General features: G+C 38.0%; 1 protein-coding gene across 5 annotated transcripts; it reads left to right on the top strand.

Annotated features, from left to right (window-relative positions):
• Positions 1-557: 557 nt before the first annotated feature.
• cxxc5a (CXXC finger protein 5a) lies at positions 558-23,696 on the top strand. Of its 5 annotated transcripts, none has more exons than XM_081391832.1 (3): positions 558-1,092; positions 10,873-11,903; positions 22,338-23,696. In XM_081391832.1, the coding sequence occupies exons 2-3, from the start codon at positions 11,097-11,099 to the stop codon at positions 22,377-22,379; spliced, it is 849 nt and encodes a 282-aa protein (XP_081247958.1). In that variant the 5' UTR covers positions 558-1,092; positions 10,873-11,096; the 3' UTR covers positions 22,380-23,696. The 5 variants fall into 5 exon arrangements, with proteins under 5 accessions (XP_081247958.1, XP_081247956.1, XP_081247960.1 ...); XM_081391830.1 differs by having other exon boundaries at positions 584-1,092; positions 22,335-23,696; XM_081391834.1 differs by having other exon boundaries at positions 852-1,096.
• Positions 23,697-23,775: the final 79 nt, after the last annotated feature.

The following is a 23,775-nucleotide window of genomic DNA, read 5'->3' as shown; positions in this document are numbered from 1 at the left end:
AAAGAAATAGGCTAAGCCTACTATAAAAGATTACGTCAGACTACTTACACAAGATTTTTCATTTACAATCCCATCAAGTATAAAACCATACAAATCACAAATTATAAACATTTTAATCGTATAAGAGTCTTTTTTTTTTTTACTTTTCAAAAAAAAAAAAAAAAAAAAAAACTGAAATGCTCAAATCTGGACAAAAAGTCATTGACCCACAATGCATAAAATTAAAATGGCAACCAATAAGACTAGTCTAGTATCGCTCAAGAATTAGCCAACTAAATCTTAATTCATGCAAAATATATATTAATATTATATTATTTGCATAACAAAGTTTCAAAAAGTGCAAAACATGATTGAAACGTTTATACTTTATTATCCCATACTAATTTATTCCGTTAAATAATAATAAACAATACTCTCGAAATGAAATCAAATAGTAGGATTACAAAGTCATGCAGCCACCACGTGCATCCTTCTGACATTGTTTGATGGTAAATATGAATGTGTTGAATGGAAGTTCAGTCTTAAAGCGGTATGACGACATATCAACTTTTGCTCCTAGAGAGAAAAAAAAATCACAGGCTGCACAGTGCAAAGGGAGACAGAGCCATCAACACTCTCCGTCCGTAACATTAACCCTCAAATCTTTCACGATGTACGCGCACATCGAGAAACACCCTACACGTTACGCTTCGACGTTTAAAACGTCGCCAAAAAGAGGCGCTGCGTAACGCGAAATGTCTTTGTCAATCTGTGTATTTTCCTCAGCGTCTCAGCGTCGTCGAAAGTCCAGTTCGGTTTTTACGTGAAGCTCCAAAAATCTATGAAATGTGTTTGCATGTTCTTCTGGATGTAGAGGTGGGATTGCGAGAATCGAAAGGTTGGTGAGCCCACACGCTCAGCTTCCCAGAAAGTACGTTTAGCAATAATTCTCGATTCTCTTCCTCACGCGCACGGCTCGGTCGAAGGCTACATGATTTCTGGAAGTGAAGAATAAGCTTTTTCTCCCTTCTTTTTGCCATCAATCTCAACGACAGGCTTGGAGAAGGGGCGCTCGGACAGTGGAAGCCCTCCCCTCTGCTCGGATCTGCCTTGGTAGGTGCGAATAAAAAAAGGGGCCAGTGTTTGCAAATATGCAGATACATAGAAAGGGGGGGAATCATACTTTGTTGAAGTCTGCTCAAAGTTGGGATGTCATCTTCCTAACGATCTTGTTGGCTGGGAGAACGGGAGAATGATTGTACCGTACATTGTCAGTCGTGCTGCTGCAGACCGTACACTGGCACCGCAGAGACCCAGGTTTCAGATCATTGAGTCTAGACAAAAGGTATTTTTGTGCCGCTTTTAATGTCAAATTGAATTAAGATCCGACACATATTTCTAGCGACTGGACAATATTGACTCGTTGCAGCAGATATTATGCTTTATTTATTTTCTTATGGAAACACGATTACGCTTCCCAGCCCAGGAAGTATAATATTGCTTTCATTCTACAGAACGCGAGAATTACATTTAATTGCCTGAATATACAAACTGTAATCGTATTTAAATGCTATGGTGGGCTGCATAAACTTAACACTTTCTTGAATAAGTGCTTGTAAAATTATGATGCCGATGACGTTTATGATAGTTGCTCCAGCATGTAACGACAGGTGGTATTGTAGTTGATGATGCGTTATGTTATAGACGCGGAACTTTTGGTCTACCGGCAGCACACCTGTGCATTACTAAAACCCTGTGGTTGTTGTTATTATGACGGTACGTTGTAAAATATAAAGGGTTCTTAAAATGTAGTTTCAATCTGCTGTTTAGTCGCTCGTGAATTGTGGTGATTAGTGCAACTCATCGCGGTGGGATTAGGCAAAAATGTGCGCTTCATTGTTCACTGAGAGGACGTTATCAGGCTGATGTCGCCGCGGAGACTGAGAGCGCGCGGGGATTTACTGCTGCAGTCCGTCAGCGCGCGGCGCTCATGCACGCACTGTTTGTGTGATTGCCAGTCATTAACTTTCGCAATGACGCAAAGAGTTGGAGAAGTTTTCAAGCGCATTTAACTTTGAGCCATGCAAATGCTCAGGGCGCCGCTCGACAAAGTTCACATCTGGCTGAGCGAGCTCTGAAAACATGAATTATTGTCAACGTCCTCTGGATCTCGTGCGCAAGTGTGCTTGCGTGTGAGAGCGTGCGTGAGTGAGTGAGTGAGTGAGTGTGTGTAATCGTGAAGCGGTGTGAGGAAGAAAGACGGCGGCAGGGGGAGATAGGTGTGTGTGTGCGTGTCTTGAGGGAGATGTTACGTACCTGAATTGCTCGATTTGCCTGGCTGCGTGACGTTGCGATGAAATCTGTTATTGTATTCTCCTCTCAGAGGCTTCAGCGCTTTAGTGCCATTAGATTATCCATTACTTCAAATTTGTCTTGGAAATTAATTTGACAAATGTTAGAAGTTTAGTGTTGTTGATTTGCTGACTGTATTCATTTTTATTAAATAAAAAAGTAAACGGATCAATAAAACAGATAAACATTGTTAGAGATTGTATAAGGTTGTCAATTAAATTCCCATAATCGATCATTGTAATTAATGATCAATTAATCGATGAATCGTGAACCAATCTTAAATTGAAGCAGGGGGGCGCTACTAATTCCAGGGACACACAACGACTAGCTGAAACATTCTAAGACTGAACTGAACACATTTACAGATTTCAAACCACTGAAGCAGATGTGAACACTGACTGAACGCAACTGTCTTGGTGGGTTTGGGCATGGTCAGTCAAGTATCAAATTTCATTCATAATCGGCCTTACAGTTGTTAAGTGTGTCCCTGGCTTAAGGGGCTGTTTACACGACAACGTTTTCAACTAAATACTTAAAACTTTTTATGGCCGTTTGTTTACACATCATTAATCATTATCATCCTTAATATATACTCTGAAATATAAAATGTATAACTACTCTGCATTGGTGATTAGTGATATTTGTGACTGAATTAGTATATATATATATATATATATATTATTATTATTTTCATTTTAACTAGAGATGCACCGATGTATCGGCCAATAAGCGGTATCTCAACTCATACTGTTTGTGAAGAAAATCCATAAACTTAGTTAATGAGACAATAATGCATAAAAAAAAGCAACATTTGACTATTTGACCCTATGAATCACCCGTAGTTCAAGCCAGGTTTGCCAGGTCCGCAGTTTTTCCCTACACCAAACATAATTTTGATAAATCTTTTCTTCCACTTTAATGCAAGTTACCGGAACGAATCATGTCTCATATAATCGCTCAATCAGTGTTTCAACTGCGGAAAGACGTCAATAAAACAGCTTGTGGTCAATATGTCATATAACGTTGCATCTACCTCAGGAAAGATATCCAGTGTTCACAGTACGTTAGTTAGCTATAAAAAAAACACTGTTTACTGTTAGTTATGTATGCTTGAATACACTTTATGAAAACTTACCCTGTTCAAGCAGACAAACATTTCAGTTTTTGAGTGTAATTTGAGTGTTATTATTTCTGAAAATATACCAGTTGAATATAATAGCTCTGTTGTTAATTTTAACCTCTAATGTTATAGTAATGTACCAAATGAGATATATAGTATGTAGGATAGTCTATATGAGATGTATAGTTTACAGCATTAGTTGGGAGAGATTTGTTGTCCTTAAGAAAATCAAACTATCGGTATATCGGCAGATATCCTTCTGAATAATCGGCTATCGTATCAGCAGAGAAATTGAGTATTGGTGCATCTCTGTTTAAAGTGTAAAACTCATGTTCACTGCAGGATTGTAGGGTTGGTATTCAATAGAGGGAGGACCAATTAGTCTCGTGTTTGTCCCTAGGGAGGAGGCACGAGTTCTCTTTACAAACCGCTTCACATGACATATTACCATTAGAGGCCTTGCAAACGTAAATGCATAAATTTAAAATACATTTTGTCAGTTAACATAAATGTTTAAATAGTCTGCCGTGGACACATACTGAATGTTTCTTCCAATTAATGAATTAATAATATAAAATTAATATCATTGTGTGTTAAGATATTGAAACTGTCACAATAATTGGAAATGGAAATGAGAGGAGAAACTGTATGTGATTTAAAGACTTAAAGGATTTACTGGAAGCGAAGTTTAATATTTCCAAACAATCTTTTCAAATTGCTGTTTGGGTGTAATTAGCCATTACTAGACTTCCTTCCTTTTAATGTAGCGATATCAGTCATAAAATTCTCCAGACACATCTTTATGTAGCTATTATCCTGTGCTTTAGTACATTAATGATTCTGCTGAATATGTGTGTAGCAGCTAGCAAAGCCGCACTACTTCTATACTTTTTGAAACACGGGGTATTGCAGTCTTCCAAATCAAAATGATCATATTTATTTAAAACACTTCGTTCTTTTTTATCTTTGGCACCTAGAAATTACTATTATTTTGAGAGAGGAAAGATGAAGCCCACAATTGTTGTTCTGTTCCATCGTATAACTGTTGTGCGACTAATTGATTCAATTGATCAGAACATTAGCAGTTTTTCACTCTCAAACTTTAACAGTATGAGCGCCGAAAGTATTAGCATCTGCAGTAATTGGTCATATCCTGTAACATTATACCATTAACAACATTGATGCCTTTCTGTGTCACAAAAGTGGCCTAGTTAGTATTCACACTACAACCACAAATAATGCTATTTGCTAGCATCAACGCTCTAACTGTCATTATAGCTGAACAGAAAAAAAAAGCACCAATTTCTATTTCCCTCAACTTTGAGTGCTTTTCCATGCCGTCTGGTCGGTGTTGCCTTTTCCTGTTCAGCTGTAAGTTTCTTGACCTCTCAACCTCTGTTTGAAAACGAATCCTCTCTTGTCAGTCCAATTCACCAAGGTCGTTGCTCATAATTTCCCTTTGATCAAAGCATATTATCCTCAAAGGCTAATATCTTACATTTGTGACACATTGGACTTGAAACAAAATAGGATATTGCAGTTTATGTAACCTAATGACAGCTTTAGGAAAGAGCTATTTATATTCCATACTCACTTCTGTTTTTAGATCATTTGAGGTAATGTTGCCGTTTGTTACAGCACAGTCCCATTTTGTCCTTTGTTACCCCTTACCAGTCAAACATTATTGATTATGAAGAGTAAAGAGGCACTCTAAATCACTGGAGAGCTGAATTGATCAAACTGGTGTATTTTGGCCATCTCTGACACCAAGTTATTACATATTACTTTCAGTTTAAGGATGGAACAAAAATGTACATTTTGTGTGAAACGACTGACAGAAGCAACCAATGACCAGCTGAACCGATTCTGACCATGTGACAGATGAGATCGGATGAACTTATCTTCATCTTGTCAGAGAAGACTGACAGGACATTTTGTCGAACACTTCTAATTAGGGATGCTCCGTTTCAGCCAATAAACAAGACTTTTTTAAAGTTATCATTATTTGTCTGATTAGTAAAAATGCTAATATACAGTATATATATGACAATAAATGATCATGGGAACCCACATTACCATACTAAAAGTTGGCATACCTAATTAAAAAAAGTTTACTCAGAGCCTGTAAGATTCTTCAAGGAAACTTGTTTCTGCCACTGGATAAAAAAAAATAAAAAGGTAGTCTGGCATAGCCAGACCTTCAGACTGACTGTATAGGTCTGGACTCCATGGCACCTTTCATTGGCCAATGACCACCCAGAGGCCGTCTGACTGACATGTAAAGCAACCAATCACAGTTCGTTTTGTACCGCGTCATGTTTATGGTGAAAATGTAACGTTGATGTCCTTACAATAACTGACCGGCGTGTAAAACTCTTGAATATTTTTAGTCTATACTGAACAAACTTCACATCCTTTTGAAAATCTAGCGTGGGCGCTTGAGAGCGTTTTGGCAGCGTTGCGTTTTTTTTTTTTTCAGTTGAGACACTTTGCTTGTTATGATACGGAATATCCGCGAGAGTGTTAGTATCTCATTTCACACATATTTTGTTTCTGTGTTGATTCTACATAACAATGTCGATACAATGTAATGTATTTTCTCTGGCTCTTGTTTTAAATGAGTTTGTTCCGTTATTATGCTTGTTGTTGTCATCTGTTGACGTTGTAGAAGCAGAATGTGGCGGTTGGTCGGTGTGGTATTAGTCCCGGCCCTCCTCCTCTGTGATTGGATGGTTGGGTAAAAAGTGACAGTGATGAGCGCTGCGTTTTACCCAAAGTTGACCATTCATCAACTCTCGGCGACCTGTAAAAAACGCCGAGCGCTCGCCGCTTCAGCGTGAAAAAAACGCTCAGCGCCTCGCTACGCTCATGGCGTTTTAAAAACGCGGCGCTCCCATTGAAAACAATTGAAAAACAGAACGCTTTGGTGGACACACGGCCTAAGTTGATCCTGATAAGCGCTCATTGTCACAGTTGTAAACACGACAGCTTTTCTCTTCCATGAGGGGGTTTGGCATCTCGGCATCTCTGTTTCCAGGCAGACCGTTAAAGAACGTGACACACACATCTCCCGGACATACTGTAAAATTCAACCAATCAGATGACGACTTCGAAAATGTTTCAAGTCCGTGCGCGTCACGTCTGCGACTTTTTATCTTACAATTCAGACTTTTTGTTCTCACAATTGCGATTTTGCATCTTGCAATTCTGATTTTTTTTTCTCAGAATTGTAATATAAACCCGCAATTTGCGAGTATAAATATAAAATCGCAATTGAGTGAAGTCATAGTCATGTTGCATAAAGTCAGAATTTGTCAGTATTTTTTTCCTCAGAATTGGACTTTATATCTCACAATTCTGGCTTCTAACCTCAGAATTGTGAAATGTAAACTCGCAACCCTAAACTCTAAACTAGCAAATTGCGAGAAAAAAGTCAGAATTGTGCCATTCTGACTTTATAAGTGCAATTGCAAGTTTATATATCGTAATTCTGACATTATAACTAACAATTTTGAGTTTATATCTCACAATTCTGAGAAAAGAAGTGTTAGATAAACAGTAACAATTATCTTTAGCGGAAACAAGTTTCCATATTTTTTTTTTTATGTTTAGCACACAGTTTGTTTTATTTTATGTAGTTTTATGTTTTACATAGGAATATACTGAATAATTTGTTTTCTATATTTTTTATAAGAAAGATTGCTTTCTCCAGTTGCACTATTTTTAGCATACATACATACATAGCCTACATATATATATATATATATATATATATATATATATATATATATATATATATATATATATAACCTCGCCTATTGTGAAAGATCTTTGGTCCAAAATTTAGCTTCACAGCTAAACATGAAATATGTTCTCAGATAGTGTCACATCACACAGCAGTTCAGTGTGGAAAGTGACAAATTTGCTGATTATTTTAATCTTTACTATTATATGCAAGAATACTGGTCATTGAAACAGCATAGCTAGTGAGCAACAATTTTATGTGGCAGGAAAAAAAATTATACTGTCAAGGAGGAATGAAGGAAATGTTGCAATGACAATCAGTTGACTTAATTTGAAAAATCTGTGAGTTAATTAGACAAAAATGTTGGAAGAGCGTGAAGTGCTCGTGTTTGACAGAATGTGGGAGTTACACATTTGTAGATGGATGAGTTGATAAAATCAGAGAGGTCTGAGGAGGCATGATTTGACGCGAGTCCTCAGTGAATACTGTGCAGAGAAGCCGGAAGATAGTTTAACTTAAAGGTGGACCTGATGTTGAAGAGGTTACAATGATTGACAGGAACCGGTGTGGAGGCAGCGACAGACAAATTGACTTATTTCAGCTTTTACGAGACATCAGCAAACACAGGTCATATGTTACAGGAGCAGATGGGGGGGATGCACAAGACAACAAATTACAGAGAACTGACAATGCGCTTAGTAACCATCATACATTGTTTTTGCATTTTATTTACTGTGAGATCAATGGTATCATATATCGCCTAAAGCATCCGGCTCACAGGGAAGTGACTGAATTTACTCCTAACGGGGAAAAAACGTCTCAAAACAGGAGGAAGCAAATCGATTAATTTATGTCCAGTGGGCTTATTTGCCAAGTCATTTTGTGGGCCCATTTCCATCACCCTAATGGTTACTTTGGGAACAGTAATTAAGCAAGTAGTGCTAACATTGAGCCACCTGTCCCTTGCCTTTTTCTTACCCCATCTGACTGGCCACGCTGCCTCTTTCACACACGTTGTCATTCTTAACAAGACTTTATCAGAACTTTGCACTGTTATAGGCTTAGTAAGAAACAATATGCTCACCAAGGCTGCATTTATGTGATCAAAAATAGAGTAAAAACTTTTTCAATACATACAAACTGTTTTCTATTTCAATATATTTTAAAATGCAGTTTAATTCTGTGATGGAAAAGCCTAATTTTCAGCCGTCTTAGTCCACATCCTTCAGAAATCATTCTTATATGCTGATTTGGTTATTCTGAAGAAACATTTCTTATTATTATCAATGTTGAAAACAGATGTGCTGCTTAATATTTTTGTGGAAACTGTGATACAGTTGCTTGCAGGATTCTTTGATGAATAGAATGTTATAAAAAGCATTTATTTGAAATATGAAAATGTTGTTCACACTTTAGATTTGGGTCTAATTCTCACTATTAACTAACTATCAACTAGGACTTTTGCCTCAATAAACCCCTAATTACTGCTTGTTAATAGTTAGTAAGGTAGTTGTTAAGTTTACTTAGTGGGTAAAATATGGTCATGCAGAATAAGGCATTAATATGTGTTTTATAAGTACTAATAACAGCCAATATCCTAGTAATATGCATGCTAATAAGCATCTAGTTAATAGTGAGAATTGGAGCCTAAACTAAAGTTTTGCCCAAATCACATTTGATCAGTTTGATGCATCCTTGCTATTTAAAAGGAAATAAATTAAAAAACTTTTGAATGGTAGTGTACACCGGTCTAAGATTACAACATATCATAACATAGATACAAAACAATAACACAGATAGGAGTGCATATCATGGGGACGGACTACAACACGCTGTTAGGATAACACTTGGTGTGTGGCGGTGTGTGGCCAACTGTTGGCTTGGTGCAGCAACCATAAGAGTGGAACGGATTTGAGATGTGCCATATTGCCATTCCAAGCCAGGATAAAAGAGAAACCACGGGCTGTCCATCGCAAGCTAGCATGGTCCGTTAGAGACATGTTTTTCTCCTTAGCCTTGGATGGGAAGTGAGTCATTGCTGCTAATACTGAATAAAAACGCTGCTATGTAATTTCAGTGCTTTTGGGACGTGAAGGTCGGGTGCTTCCATAGTCCCAGCAAGAGATGTGTGCGGCAGGGAAGGTTTGGCAGGCGTGAGGTAAGGCAGCCTGGTGCAGTGTGGCCCCTGGTTTGAGAAGGAGAACGAGAGGAGAGAGAGAGAGCAAAAGAGAGAAAGAGGCTGGCTGTGGTCCGCTGGCGCCACAGACCCCTGAGCTGGGGAGAATGCGGGGGCTGCGCTCCTGCCTTTGAAGCTTTACCTCCCACTAATTCTGGCCTTCCAATTTCCACACACTGCGTAGATCCCCTCCACCACCCCTCATCCTCTCCTCTCTCCCTCCCTGTCCCTTTGTTTCCCTTATAAGGACTGGCCCGGCCATTTCCTCAGCTTTTCTCAGTGGGGTTGTGTGTGTGGGTGTTTGTGGATGTCTCTGTTGTGGACAGGGGGCCAGCCAATAAAAAAACAAGTTGAGTTTTTGCTGTTGGGTTTCTGTCGTGAGGTAAAATTCTGTGTCCGGACGTTTAACAACGTTCTGTCATGTTTCATATTTCACAGTGTGATTGACAACAGGTCTCTTTGTGTTATGTTACAAAATCTTTTCAAGTTTGATGTGATTTTTGAAGGAATTTTCTGCAAGATTTAGACATTCCATCTGATTAAGTGTTAAAAAATGACTTTGCGCCATCTTAAACTACTTTAATACATTCGAATTATTCGGGGATAAACACTCTAGGATATAATTAGGCCATCAGGGAGGTAACAGGGTTGACTGTTACAGAAGTTTTTTTTTTTTTTTTTTGACATTACAAATATTAATATGACATTTTATGATGGGCTTCTACTCTCAAATGTACCAAAACACAAGCACAAGCAAGCTAAAAAAGAGGAGACATTAATTGTTCTTGGAAAGTTCCCTTCTTGAAAGGAAGAAGAGTTTTTTGGGGGGATTTATAAAATGGTTTAAAAGACACAACAATTATGGTAACAGGGTTGAAGTATAACATGGGAACTAATACTATACAGCGAGAGCACATAAATTAACACATTTAACAATAGATAGCTGATGTCATCATTTAGGGACACAAATGTCACCTGTTTTTTTTATAGTTTCATAACAAGTGTAGTATCTACCTGTATATGTGATATATTTTCACAAAAGTTGATGTTATTCATTTTCTATAACATACGCTGATAAAGAGAAGTTAATGGGTTCAAGTTTACTGTACAGTATGTTGCACTGTCTCATGTCGTATTTTACAGAAGCGGTGAGTCTCGCTTTTCTTAAAAGCTAATTGTGAAAAAGATTTCATGGTTTTGTTTTTTGCTTTTTTATTATTCAGGGTGCTTTTTATCCCATCGTCTGGCTGTCCTACTGTTCATTTCTGTCTCATTTTTGCTTTTACTTCTTCCAAATAGCGTTTGAAGATAAATGTACATATTGATTTCTCAGGCACAGTAGGGGCATCGGTACAGCACTCAATAAAATGTTGGAGCCATGCGAAAGAAAGGTTCTCACTGTTCACAGCCGCTGCTTTTTTTGTTGTCAAGGTCTCTTTTAAACATCAGAACGCTTCCAACATCTTTCTGTCTCTCTCTCCTTCTGTCTTTGTGTCTTAGTTTACAGGTTGCCGGCGGAAAGATGTGGATGAGGGCTGAAGTCTAGAGCTGAGGGCATCGGAGTCTGCCTGCCACTGGCCGGCCATTTCGCCCGTTACGGGGAGGCTCCACCCTCACCTGGGAACTGAACGGATCTCGAACGCTGCCTGGCTCCTCCCTCGGCAGCCCCCGTCCCCTCCCCAACCCCGCCCCCCCCTCCCGAGCTCACACCCCGGGGCTGGACCATGTCTGGCAGGCAGCCGGAGGGTAGCCGGACACCCAAGGCCCAGGACCAGGACACGGACCAGGACTGCGGGGAGGACAGCCCCGTCATCGAGCGCCGCAACCGGAGCGGCATCATCAGCGAGCCCCTCAGCAAGAGCCTGAAGAGGTCTCGCACCCTCTCGCAGTACACCGCCGCATGCCCCCAGACCGCCAACGGACTGAAACACAACGGCCAGGCAAAGAGCCACGCGGCCAAGCCCCAGCCCGCCCAGCAGCAGCCGCAGCAGCCTTCCGCCTCGGCCTTGGTGTCGAGCAAGCTGGACCGGACCCTGGAGCAGGTGTTGGAGGGACAGAACGGCCTGTTGCACTTTGCCCAGGCAGCTGCGCTGCTAAAGCGGGCGGGCATGGAGCACATGCTGCTGCCAGGGGGAATGGGAGTGGGCGTGGGCGGGGGCGAGGTTGGGACGGTTGACCTGGAGGGGGCGTCGGTGGCCGACGCGGTCGGGGGTCACACAGACTTCCCGTACGGCGTGGGCGGCGGCTTCCCCTTCAACCCGGGGCTCTTCATCATGACGCCAGCCGGAGTCTTCCTGGCTGACAGCGCACTGCACATGGCCGGCTTGACGGAGTACCCGGTGCAAAGCGAGCTAGCCTCCGCGATTAGCTCCGGAAAGAAGAAAAGGAAACGCTGTGGGATGTGTCCACCTTGCCGGCGCAGGATTAACTGCGAGCAGTGCAGCAGTTGCCGGAACCGCAAGACGGGCCACCAGATCTGCAAGTTCCGCAAGTGCGAGGAGCTCAAGAAGAAACCGTCTGCTGCACTGGAGGTAAACGATACTGAGACTCTGTGAGCTTTATTAATTCCTTTGCTTGTGTTCACTAATATTACAGAGGCAATTTCTTGTGGCCAGAAAGCATAATAACATTTGTTGCTTCAAATTTGGGTGAACTTTGTACTCAATGGCGGTGTTGAGAGAGCCTCTGCCGAGGGTTAGGCTGGGAGATGAGGCTTTGGGGTGACAGGTGGCACTGACAGTAGTGGGGGAGGGAGATACGGCCAGACATGCACCATGGGGTTTGTTCTAATCTGCCCCCCACTGCGGCATCACGTCACTCTTCCCACATCATGCCTCTGTGACACTACTAGGACACTCCTAAGAGACATGACGCCCTCCGGTGTGGCTGCTTTTATAGGTCCCTGCGTTCATTAGACCGGTTTTACAGAGAGATGCTGATTTTGTTAAGATCAAGAATCGTAGCGAGTTTCTTCAACCCGTTGGTATGTTAAAGGATGTAGCGGTGGGCATGATGTGGACGTATTTGTGTATGTGTTTTTATGTACGACGTAATCCATCTGGTTATAGGGCTGTCATCTGGAGCACCAGGTGTCAGTGACGAACAGCCCACCCCCTACTATCTCTCATCAGTTGGGGCTGATGGTCCTCCAAACTTATTACAGAGTGTCCAAATGTCAATAGTGTTTGAATTATGGCAGACGAATTTGGCGGATTATTTATTTTGAAGTCATCATGAAATTAAAATGAACCCCATTTACTTAATGCACATTCCTGGATTCATTGTGAATGATCAGTGCATGCTATTCCAGAGAAAATGGGAACACTTTACACTACTGTTCGATTTATTAACATTATTTAATGCATTTGGTATAATGAACTAACAATAAACAACAATATTACAGCATTCATTAGTTACATTAGTTACTAGTTTATATTCAACAATGGTAATTTATAAATATTAGTGCTGTTAAATCGATTAATCACAATTAATCAATTCTAAAATAAAAGTTTGTGTTTATAATATATATATATATATATATACATATGTGTGTGTGTACGTGTCTGTCTGTTTGTATACACACACACACACACACACACACACACACACACACACACACACACACACACACACATATGCCTACATATGTTTGTGTGTACACAAATACACACATATAAATATAATAGTATATATACACACACGTTATATAAACACAAACTTATGTTATAACTGATTAATCGTGATTAATCGATTTGACAGCACTAATAAATATACTATTGTTCATTGTTAACAATGTTTGTGTGTTAAAAATGTATATATTTTTCATTGTTAGTTCATATTAGCAATTGCATTAATTAGTGTTTACTTACTGAACCTCATTGTAAAGTGTTTCATGTTTGACACTTTAGTTTTTGTCTCTTATGCTCACCAAGGCTTCGTATATCAAAAGTACAGTAAAAAGTAAAACCAGCAATATTGTGAAATTTTACACTTTAAAATAATTAAAATATCATTCATATATCCTTCAGAAATCATTCTAACATGCTGATTTGGTGCCCTAGAAACATTTTGTATTATTGAAAACAGTTAGTGGTGCTTTATATTTTTGTGGAAACCATACATTTTTTGGATTATTTGAAGAATAGATTATTTGATTTTTTTAAAATAGAAATCTTTTTGTAACATTATAAATGTATTTACTGTCAATTTTTGAGAAACTTTGTGTCCTTACTGAAAAAAAGTATTTGTTTACTTCAAAAGAAAAACTCTTACTGACACCAAACTTTTGAATAGTGGTGAACCTATTTTTGCATAGTTTTAGCAGACATAGTTTTCATTTTGGCTTTTCATGATCGCAGTGGATGAAATCAAGTCCCCTCTACTTTGTGTTCTTGATGAATATCCTGTTTCACTGACATTACAAATGAAATGGGTTGTGAACAGCATTTCAGATATACTTTAATTTTAACATATTAATAGAAGCACAACACAAAGCTTTACATTAACATATTAATATTTCACTATCTCACTGTTTTCACCGCTCTTATTGGTAGTTTGCCGGTCTCCAAGATCTTACACCTGAATTTAAAAAAAAAAAATATATATATAATTAACAATTCTGATATAAAAGTTCATAAGCATTCTTAAATATAACTAGAATTGATCGGTTGAGACTCCTGAACTGGACTTTCCTATAAAAAACATCTATTCATTTGCATCTCCAGTTATTATAATTTTTCTCTCTTCACGTTCTCATGTTTGATGTTTCTGTGACTTAATATGTATTTGGCTCTTTTTGGTTAAAAAATGGACAAATGATTAAATTAGTTTGAGGGTAGTCATGCCTCCTTTCGGCTTCTATATCATAGGAAGAGGTTTTGGATTTGTCCATTTGATGTCTTCCACAGAAATAAAACCTTTAAATCAATATTTTTTTGTTTTGTTTGCTGATTACAGACCCATCATTGAAACACCTTTCGTAAGATAAGAGTAATAACGGCCGGGTGATGCTGTGTCACTAACGTTTCAGTCATTAAAAATGGTTTGATAATTCCACGGCACGTCTGCTTCCCCAGCTGTCCAGTCAGTGTGGAGTCAAACAAGGTCACGTCTGATGGCGTCTCAGAGAGCCCCTGTGATTAAAATGTGTCTAAAACATAAAGCGCTGCCGGTTTATGGTTTCTTAAATAGATATTAATTTGAGCGCCTTCCATGATGGGAATAGTTTTGCACTAAGCGTCTGAGATGTGCTACACCTGCTGTTTTATTGCTACTAGACGGAGTTGAAACAGAACTGTGGAAACCAAATCAAGCACAACATATTGATCCGTGTTTCTTTTTTGAAAGTGAATTTGTGAATACAAGTTAAATTGCTAGTTGTTTTGTGTTGTTGGCCATAGATTATTGCCAGGTTAGAGCATTTTGGCTAGTTTTACATGTTTGCTAAAAAGAAAATGTGTTAAAGTCTGATTGTTTACATTTTGTAGACCTTTTTTGAAAGTGAATTTGTGAATACGAATTAAATAACTAGCCTTTGTGTTGTTGGCTATAAAAATCACTCTTCACTTGGCTAGTTTTGCGTGCTTGATAAATAGAAAAATGCGAACAATTAAAGTCTAATTGTTTGAAATTTGTGTAGTTTCTATACACTTTTGAACACAAATCCACAACAAAACACTGAGGAATCTAAAAATCAGGATTTCAGTTTATCAGTGTAATGCTTTTGATAGTATTTGCACTGTTTTGGACAGAATTTATACTTATACCCAGCAAAAATAACACTGGTTCTGATAAGAGAATGACTTGTCCTGCATGAATCTATTTAGTTAAGACCAAGTTTGTCTAGCTGGTTAAGTAAGTTAAGAAGCCTGGTTGGGGACACCAGTACACCATTGCATGATGATCATCAACATACAAATATGTTTAATTTGCTGGTGAACTGGTGTTCCCACCAGACTTGTTAACTAGCTTAACCGGCAGATTTACCTAGTCAGTTTTGCCATTTTGAATCCCATCATCATGAATTTGATCATAAAATCCAGTTTACCAGCATCTTAACTAACTTAACCAGCAAGACTAACTTTGCCAATCAGCTTCATGCAGGCTGACCAGTTTGACCTAAGGTTTTACTGTTTAGACCTCTTATTGTCTCATTAGCATTGATTACAGCATGGAATCAATCTATATGTGAGTCTTAACTAGCTTAACCAGACTAGACTAACTTGGTCAACCATCTTCATGCAGGCTGACCAGTAAAGTCTTATCATTTAGACCGCTTAGCATCTCATCACCATTAATTAAAACATGAAATCCTATCCATCAGCATGGGATTCATAACTAATTTAACCAACAAGACTAGTTTCACCAGTAACATTTTCCAGTTTAGACCACTTAACAACATCTCATCACCATTAATTAGAATATGGAGTCCTGTCAATCAGCATGCGATTCTAAACTAACTTTATCAGCAAGACTACAAGCCAACAAGCTTCATGCAGGCAGACTAGTTGCACCAGTAAAGTTTTGTTGTATAGACTGCTTATCATCTCATCACCATCAAAAAGTAGATGGCGTCTTATCTATCAGCATGGGAGTCTTAACTAGCTTAACCAGCAATAATTGGTGTGTATACGGTAAAGTAACTGCATGTGCTTTGTGTGTGTGTGTTTAAGATGGTACAGACAGGGAGTGATCTTGCAGTACTGGGTGTTTTGCAGCTTTCACGGTGCATTGCTGGCATCTCAGAGAGAGCCATAAAAACAGAGGGGAGAGTGAGGGGGGAGGTAGTGTGCAGACCGTCAAGGCCTTTGCCACCTCACACCTCACTGACTGGAGATGTGGGGAATTATTTTAGGAAGCCTGCGTCTGAATGGAAATAAAAGAAGCACGGGAGAATTAGGAGCGTGAGGCTCGTCGGACTAACGTTCACGTTCACTCCACGATCTCAGAGCTGTGTGTGTGACTGCGTGACTGCTTGCTTATTTCAGATGGGGTAATGCACGTAAATGGGATTGGTTGTTAGTGTTGTTAGGTATTTAAGTATTTGTGAGGATTCTGTGAGAAATTGTTCTTGCATTAAAAATGCTGTTCTTACATATCTTATATAGTTCCGTCAGTGTGTTTATATATACATTTTTAAACTTTTAAACTTTTTCTTCTGCATATGAATGTTAGCTTCTAGCAATGAAAGATTTTTTTCAGGGGGTGGGGCGTGGGGCGTGGGGCATGGGGGGGGGGGCGGTGTTGCCCACTCATCAGATGGTCAGGATGGAAGTCAGCTGACTGACCAACTTAAACCTGTAACCACTTACGATGTCTTTTTTTATTAGCACAAGGTTGTGTTTGTGGACAAAATGGTTAAAAAAAAGAAGAAAATTAATAATTAAGATAAAATAGACTAACTATTTATTTATTATAAAGTTACAAAAAGTTTGCTTTAAGGTTAATCTGTAGTGTTAAAAGTGGTGACATATTAAAAAGATCTAATCCTAACAATGACCTTCAGTAGTGTAATCGGTAACACTTTACAATAAAGTTCATTAATTAACATTAGTTAATATATTAACTAACATGAACTAACAATGAGAAATACATCTGTTACTGTATTTGTTAATCTTTGTTAACGTTAGTTAATAAAAATACATTCATTCATTGTTTGTTCATGTTATTTCACACTACATTAACTAATGTTAAGATTTTAATAATGTATTAGTAAATGTTGAAACTAACATATATGCTGTATATATATGCTTAATAAAAGCTGTATTCATGTAGGTAATTATTAGTTAATGCTAACTAATGTAGTTACTATGTTAACTAATGAACCTTATTGTAAAGTGTTACTCTGTAATCTAATGTAGTCAAGTTTATTTAATTACATTCAGTAATAGCCTAATATTTTTTACTCAAATAAATACACTTATTAATTCAATTGATACCAGCACAATTTTTACCTGACAATTATAATTAGCTTTATGGGACAAATTTGTACCCAGAAGTGAGCTAAACCTGTCCAGATCTCCTAAAACCTCCTTTTGGTGATGTCCTCATTTGTAAAAACAGTATAAAAGTCAAGTAAATAATGTTTTTGTTGTTGTTTTTTTAATGTAGAATGGTCCTGTTAGGGTTAGTTTTAGGGTGTGTATTTATAACTAGCTTTATATATAAACCATAGATGTCTATGCAATGTCATTTACATAGCAAAGTAAATGTGTGTTTGTGTCTCATAACAGTCTCATTAAAGAGTGAAGGGTTGATTTGAGATGATTGTGGTATCAGTGCTCTGAAAGAGGGAGATGGTCTCGCCTCGTCTTGGTATGCGCACACAGAGAGAAGCTGTCACCCTGCACCACTATCTGACACCCCGACACACACACATTCACACACTCACTCACACACACACAGAGCAAAGGTATACATGACCACAGGGCTGCATACCGCACACACATAAAGACATGGAAAGCAACGGGCAGATTTTTGGCTTTCTGAAAAAGGGTCAAAATCATATATCACTGTATGAGAAATTCTACAGTGAATCACATTATTGGTATAGGGCAGAATTTAGTTATTTTTGCTATACATTCAACAAAACAGTATATGTATATTAAATACACTGTAAAAAGTGATCAAAAAGTGAAACCCGTTGAGGAAACACACTTCATGCGTAATTGAAAAAAAAAAAAATGTTATGTGGAATTGTCAAGTTAACATAACTTAATGTTTTCCAATTACGCATGAAGTTTATTAACTTAATAAATTTAAGGCAATGGGTTTCCTTTTTTAAGTTAAGTCAACTGATCACTTTTTAAAGTGTAAGGTAATGCTTTTGTTATATATTTGAGTGAAATAATCTTTTTTAATAATGAAAGACACTTTGATGGAAAAATATAAATTTAACCTTCAATCCGCAATTTTTAGCTCAGGCTATTGAACGGAAACATTGAAATGGCTCTCTTGTCCCCTCAGGTCAGTAATACAGCGCCAGTGTATCACTGACCTGTGAAAACTGACCCCTCAGCAGATTGGAGCATAGAACTTATTCATAGGAAAATCAATAAACACAGATTAAGTTGGTGGATCTTTTGGTTGACACCTTCAGGAATGATGACCTTGGAAACGCAGCTACAGAGGGTTAAAGGTTGTGGGTCAGGCGGCATAATGGTCGTCTGTGGGCTAGGCTTCTGAAAGAGGATTGGGCGTTAGGGTCACTTCTAGTGGGGTAGTCACAAGCTAAAGGTCACAACCAGAGAATTCTCAGGGGCTCATGTGCAAGAAACACCCACGGTGTTGAGTTTGAATTTCACATGTGGTCAGCAGTGGGCTCTTTGCATTGTTTCGAAATGAGTGTTTACTCAAATGTAGGTCTCACAATTAAGCAGGAGCAGGAAATGCAACTTATAACAAAGAGAATATTTAGCTAATCTCAACATTATGGATTTTTGGCTACACTTTACAATGAGGTATCTTTTGTTAACATTAGTTAATGTATTAACTAACATTAACCAACAGTGAGCAATATATTCGCACAGCATTTATTAACTTATTTAATGTTAGTTATGTTCATGTTAAGGTTAGTACACAGTGCATTAACTATATTAACTTTTAATCTTAATGTATTAGTTAATGTAGAGATTAACATTATCATTGTTTGTTCATGTTAACTAATGTAATAAACTAACATTAGCTAATTAAATCTTATTGTAAAGTGTTACTAGATTTTTCCACATTTTACCACAAATATGATAAATAAATATTTTTAGTAACTTTTTTTGGTCAGAAAAAAGTGATTATGTATTTTATTATCAGTTAGAAATAACTATAATGTAACTCCATGGCAAACATAAAACGATTCAAAACACTTTTGTTGGAAAATTATGGAATTTGATTTCATGTTGTTTATCATTCAAAAGTTACTAAACTGATTGCATTAAATTGATCAAAGACATTTATTTATTTCAGATAAATGCTGGTCTTTTGAACTTTCTATCCATCGAAGAATTCTGAAAAAATGTATCATGGTTTCCACAAAAAATATTAAACTGTTTTCAACATTGATAATAATAAAATAATATATACTGTATATATATATATATATATATATATATATATATATATATATATATATATATACACAGTATATATATATTATCACCAAATCACCATATTAGAATGATTTCTGAAGGATCATGTGACACTGAAGACTGGAGTAATGATGCTGAAAATTCAGCTTTACCATGTTTCAAACCATCTATTTTGTATCTCAGAAAGCTTCTGAGATAAGTATAAAGATATATAGCATATAAATACTATAGTGCATTTATAACTATGTTTATTAATATACTTTTGTATTGAATTAAAATTAGCCCATCTTCGATCCGTTTTCACTGAGCTTGTTGCAATGCATTCTGGGATTGTCTTCTCCATAAAGAAAAATTGGTCACACTTTGTAATAGGTGTCTTTAACTACTATGTACTTACAAAAACAATGTACTTATTGTGTCCATGTTGTTTTGCTATTGATGTGGGATACAAGTAATAGGGACAGGTTTAGTGTTATGTGTAAGTTTAAGGGGTAAGGAAAAGGTCAACAGTGATGTAATTACAGAAATTAATTGCATATGCAGGTATTTTTAAAATATAAGTACAATGTAAAAACATGTATGTCCACAGTAAGTGCATTGTATCAAATTATTAATATAAATGTTAGTACATGGTAGTTAAGGGCACCTAATATAACATGCCTTGCATTTTGGTGTCTGACATGCTATATTCTTACTCAGCCACAAGAGGTTATTGTATTTACAAAATAAGGATCACACACCCTCCAAAGTAAAGAAAATGACTTCTAAAAATATGATGTCTCCTTTAAGAAATACTTGAAATACTCCGGCATCCTGGATTTACAACATGATATTAGGAAGTGCTAAACCCATTAAACTGTTCAGAGTTAACATCTGCCCAGCTGTTGTCGTGGGAACACTCTAGTTTAGTGCCTTAAGTCTGGCCCATATATTTCTATGAGTGTTTAAACATTGTCTGTCTTAGTTTGTCTCATTGAGGAACACTTGAATGATACTGAGTGTGAGTGTGTGGGCTGGTGCACATGTGATCATGTGAGCGGGGATGTGTTTGGCGCCCATGGCTTGGACTATTGCTGGCGAACGTGTGAGATTCTGTGCCGCAGTAGCATTGCACTGTTGGGGGAGCTGAGGGGGGGGGGGGTGAACTACGTCTGTCCTGCGATGTCTGAGCTTCAGCCCCCTTCAACTTTAACGTCGCCTCACAAGGCTTCTTGCTTTTCCTCAGCTGGCCCGTTCTCAGTGCCCACCTGAGTCCCGCTGCAGATGCCAAACCGACAGACGTGCAGCACAGAAAGAATACAGAGAGACAGTGAGATATAAAGAGGCCATAGCGAGAGCAGTGTGGTGGGTGCTCGACGTGACTGCGTGGTGTCTAAATAATGAATGTGGCGTATCGGGTTTCACGTGGAGCCAGGGCCATGGCCCATGGCTGGAGAGGAGGAGGGGGCAGGAAAGACATAACAGGGAAGGAAAGGGGGAGAAGAAGGAATTAGATGAATCACACTGCCTCAGAGGAGAGCAAAAGGATGTGAAACAACCAATGTCTGTGTATTTCTGTATTTTCAACTGGAACTATATTCTGATAGCAGACATGTTGAATTAAACAACATAATTTTGTTCATTTGAAGACTTGCCGAAATCAAAACAGGAAGTTTAAGCAGGAGATATCGAAGACCTCATCTCCTTTAGTTAGGCTTCCCTGCATCCAAATATGCATACTTCCTCTTAAGTATTTGAAGCGAGTATTATGTCTGAATTAGTAGTATTCCTAAAATAGTAGGCGAAAAATACTTGATGGCCTACAACTTCCGGTGAGATTCTGAAGTGCGCATCCAGTGGACACTTTACTATCCCATGAGGCGACAAGAGAGGATTTGTGAAAGGCACAAGTGACTCTGTAGGTCACATGAGAAAGAGTGAAAACATGTTCATACTACACACTTTTGTACTATTATAGATTGACTTTAAGTTGCAAAGTTTGTACCTACTAAGTATGCGATTTCTGAAGCACCCTGTGAGTCAGATGCAGATGGTATTAGGAGGCGGGGCATTTCGTTCTAGAGCATTTGATTGGACAAAAATCTGTGTAGTGTAGGATGAGTCATCAGTATTTTTGCATGCGAGTATACCAGTGTGTCCAGTGCCTAGTTCTTGTTTTGTCTAGTTGTGTCCATGATGTGCAAATAACATTACGGAAAGAAGTTACACAAGGGCAGTCTTACACAAGAATAGTCAAAAGTGGAGCCTGAGAAATAAGAAAATACTGGGGGCTCGTCCGGGATATTCCTAAGAAAGACAGGATCGATAATTCATTAATCGCCATCAATATATTTGTTCCATTTACTTAAGAGAGAAAGCTGATGCTGTGTCTGAAATCGCGTACTGTCTGAGTCGGTACTACATTTGAATTTACTTCACGACCTTTAAAAAGTATGCTCTGTATAGTATGAATATGGATAGTATGAATGAAGTTCGGATGTACTACATCCACAATGTTGTTACTGTCACATGACCTACCAGAAGTTGCGTTGTGTTGCTTCAATGCCATTCATAAAGTGCACATTTTAGAATCTCGGTGCAAGTAGTTAGTCATCTGGAGACTTTCTGCCTACGGTTTTTCGAACATATTACTGTTTTGGCATACTGTTTTTTTCACATACTAAAGAGTAGGGAAGTATTCAATTTCTGAAACAGCGCAAGTTTCTTATGCATAGTTGGCTTCAAAAATAACACATGGACTAAAGGCCACAAAACGCTAATTCTTTCCCCAGGGTCTTTAACATATCTACATCTGTGTATGTTTTTCATCCAAACCGCACTCTACTAAATGCACCCCATCCCATTTCTGCCCCCTCCCCCCATTTCTCTTTCTCTTTCTCTAAGAAGGTAATGCTGCCGACGGGCGCGGCGTTCCGGTGGTTCCAGTAGGACTGTGACCTTTGACCTCCACCCAAAGCTCTGCCATCAAGTGCAATGCCAACTCTCGCTTGGATCATCTCGGGCACCAACACTGGCTGACAAACAAAAACTATGTGAAAAAAAGAGAAATACAAGACAAATATAAAAAAAAAACTTCATCACAAGATACAGAACAATAAAACAACAATACAAAAGAATCAAACGAGTAATGGATGCACCTACTTATTCCTTGAACCAAAAATTAAACATAAATAAAAATATCTATGGCAACTTTCATTCCCTTTTATATGTTTCCATTTTGGTACCTTTTTGTCCCTTTTCCAGCAGATTTTTTCTGTGGCTTAGACATGGAACTGTTCATTGACAAACAGAAATGGCGGACTCAGTGTGGACAATCAACAAAATTTCTGTGTTTGGTGTTAATGTTGTTCACGTGTGGAAAGATACAGTACTTGTGTAGAGAATGTAAATTTTACGGCTATATTTTAAAATTAGTGGCTAATGGCAAGCACTATTGTAATTTAGGACCATTGTTCTTACTGAAAAACTGTATTTTATGATTGTTTCTTTTTTTAGTTTGATTTCAATTTATAGTTTCAAAAACTGATCATTGTTTGTCTTTCAAGGGAAAAGTAAATATTCCAAAATCTACAAATCCAGTTTTCTGAATAAACAAATATGCATCATCAAAATCCCTAATCTGATGACAACGTAATTGGAAGATAACATTTTTATTGTTTATGTAGCGTTGTTACTACTGGATGCTCCAAACTTTAAATATTTCAGTTTGTTTTACTGTATACTGGCAGCCTTTTGTTATATTATGTCAGATTACATCATATCATGTCACGTAATGTCACGTGGAATCACGTTCCACGTGATTTTACGTTATATTACGGATCGTCACATTATTGTTCTCAGTGTAAAAGTCTGAATTTTTACAGAGCCCTCCACAGCACTTGCTCGGCTCAATCAAACGCACTGAACGATTTAACTTTTGTTTTGTTTCGTTTTGTTTTCATGACATTGCCGGTAGCTACATCTTTTTAAAAAAAAGCAGCAATGTTTGTATTGGATTAGAACTATGGACTGGTTTTGTGAATAAAAACAAATGCATGTATTTGTGTCGAAAATTTACAGCTCTGACGTCTGTCTATTTGCATGTTTTTTAAGAAGCCGCTACAAACGTACAAAAAAAAAAAAACATTATAACAATATGGAAATGTTCGCAGATTCCTCTAGGTTGTTCCCTTTTCCATTCAAACAGTAAAATAAAAAGCAATGGGACAAGATATGTCATATTGAGATAAATATGTTTTATCAAGAGTCTTTGATTTCTTCATCTTCTTCTATGATGTGATGTCTGAAACACTTTGCAGTATAACAATGACAGTGAAGAACAATG

The sequence above is a fragment of the Scardinius erythrophthalmus genome, assembly GCF_964197995.2.
Source record: "Scardinius erythrophthalmus genome assembly, chromosome: 17".
Classification (NCBI taxonomy): Eukaryota; Metazoa; Chordata; class Actinopteri; order Cypriniformes; family Leuciscidae; genus Scardinius; species Scardinius erythrophthalmus.
Note: the sequence above shows the minus strand (reverse complement) of the source record. Positions and strands in the feature narration are given on the sequence as shown.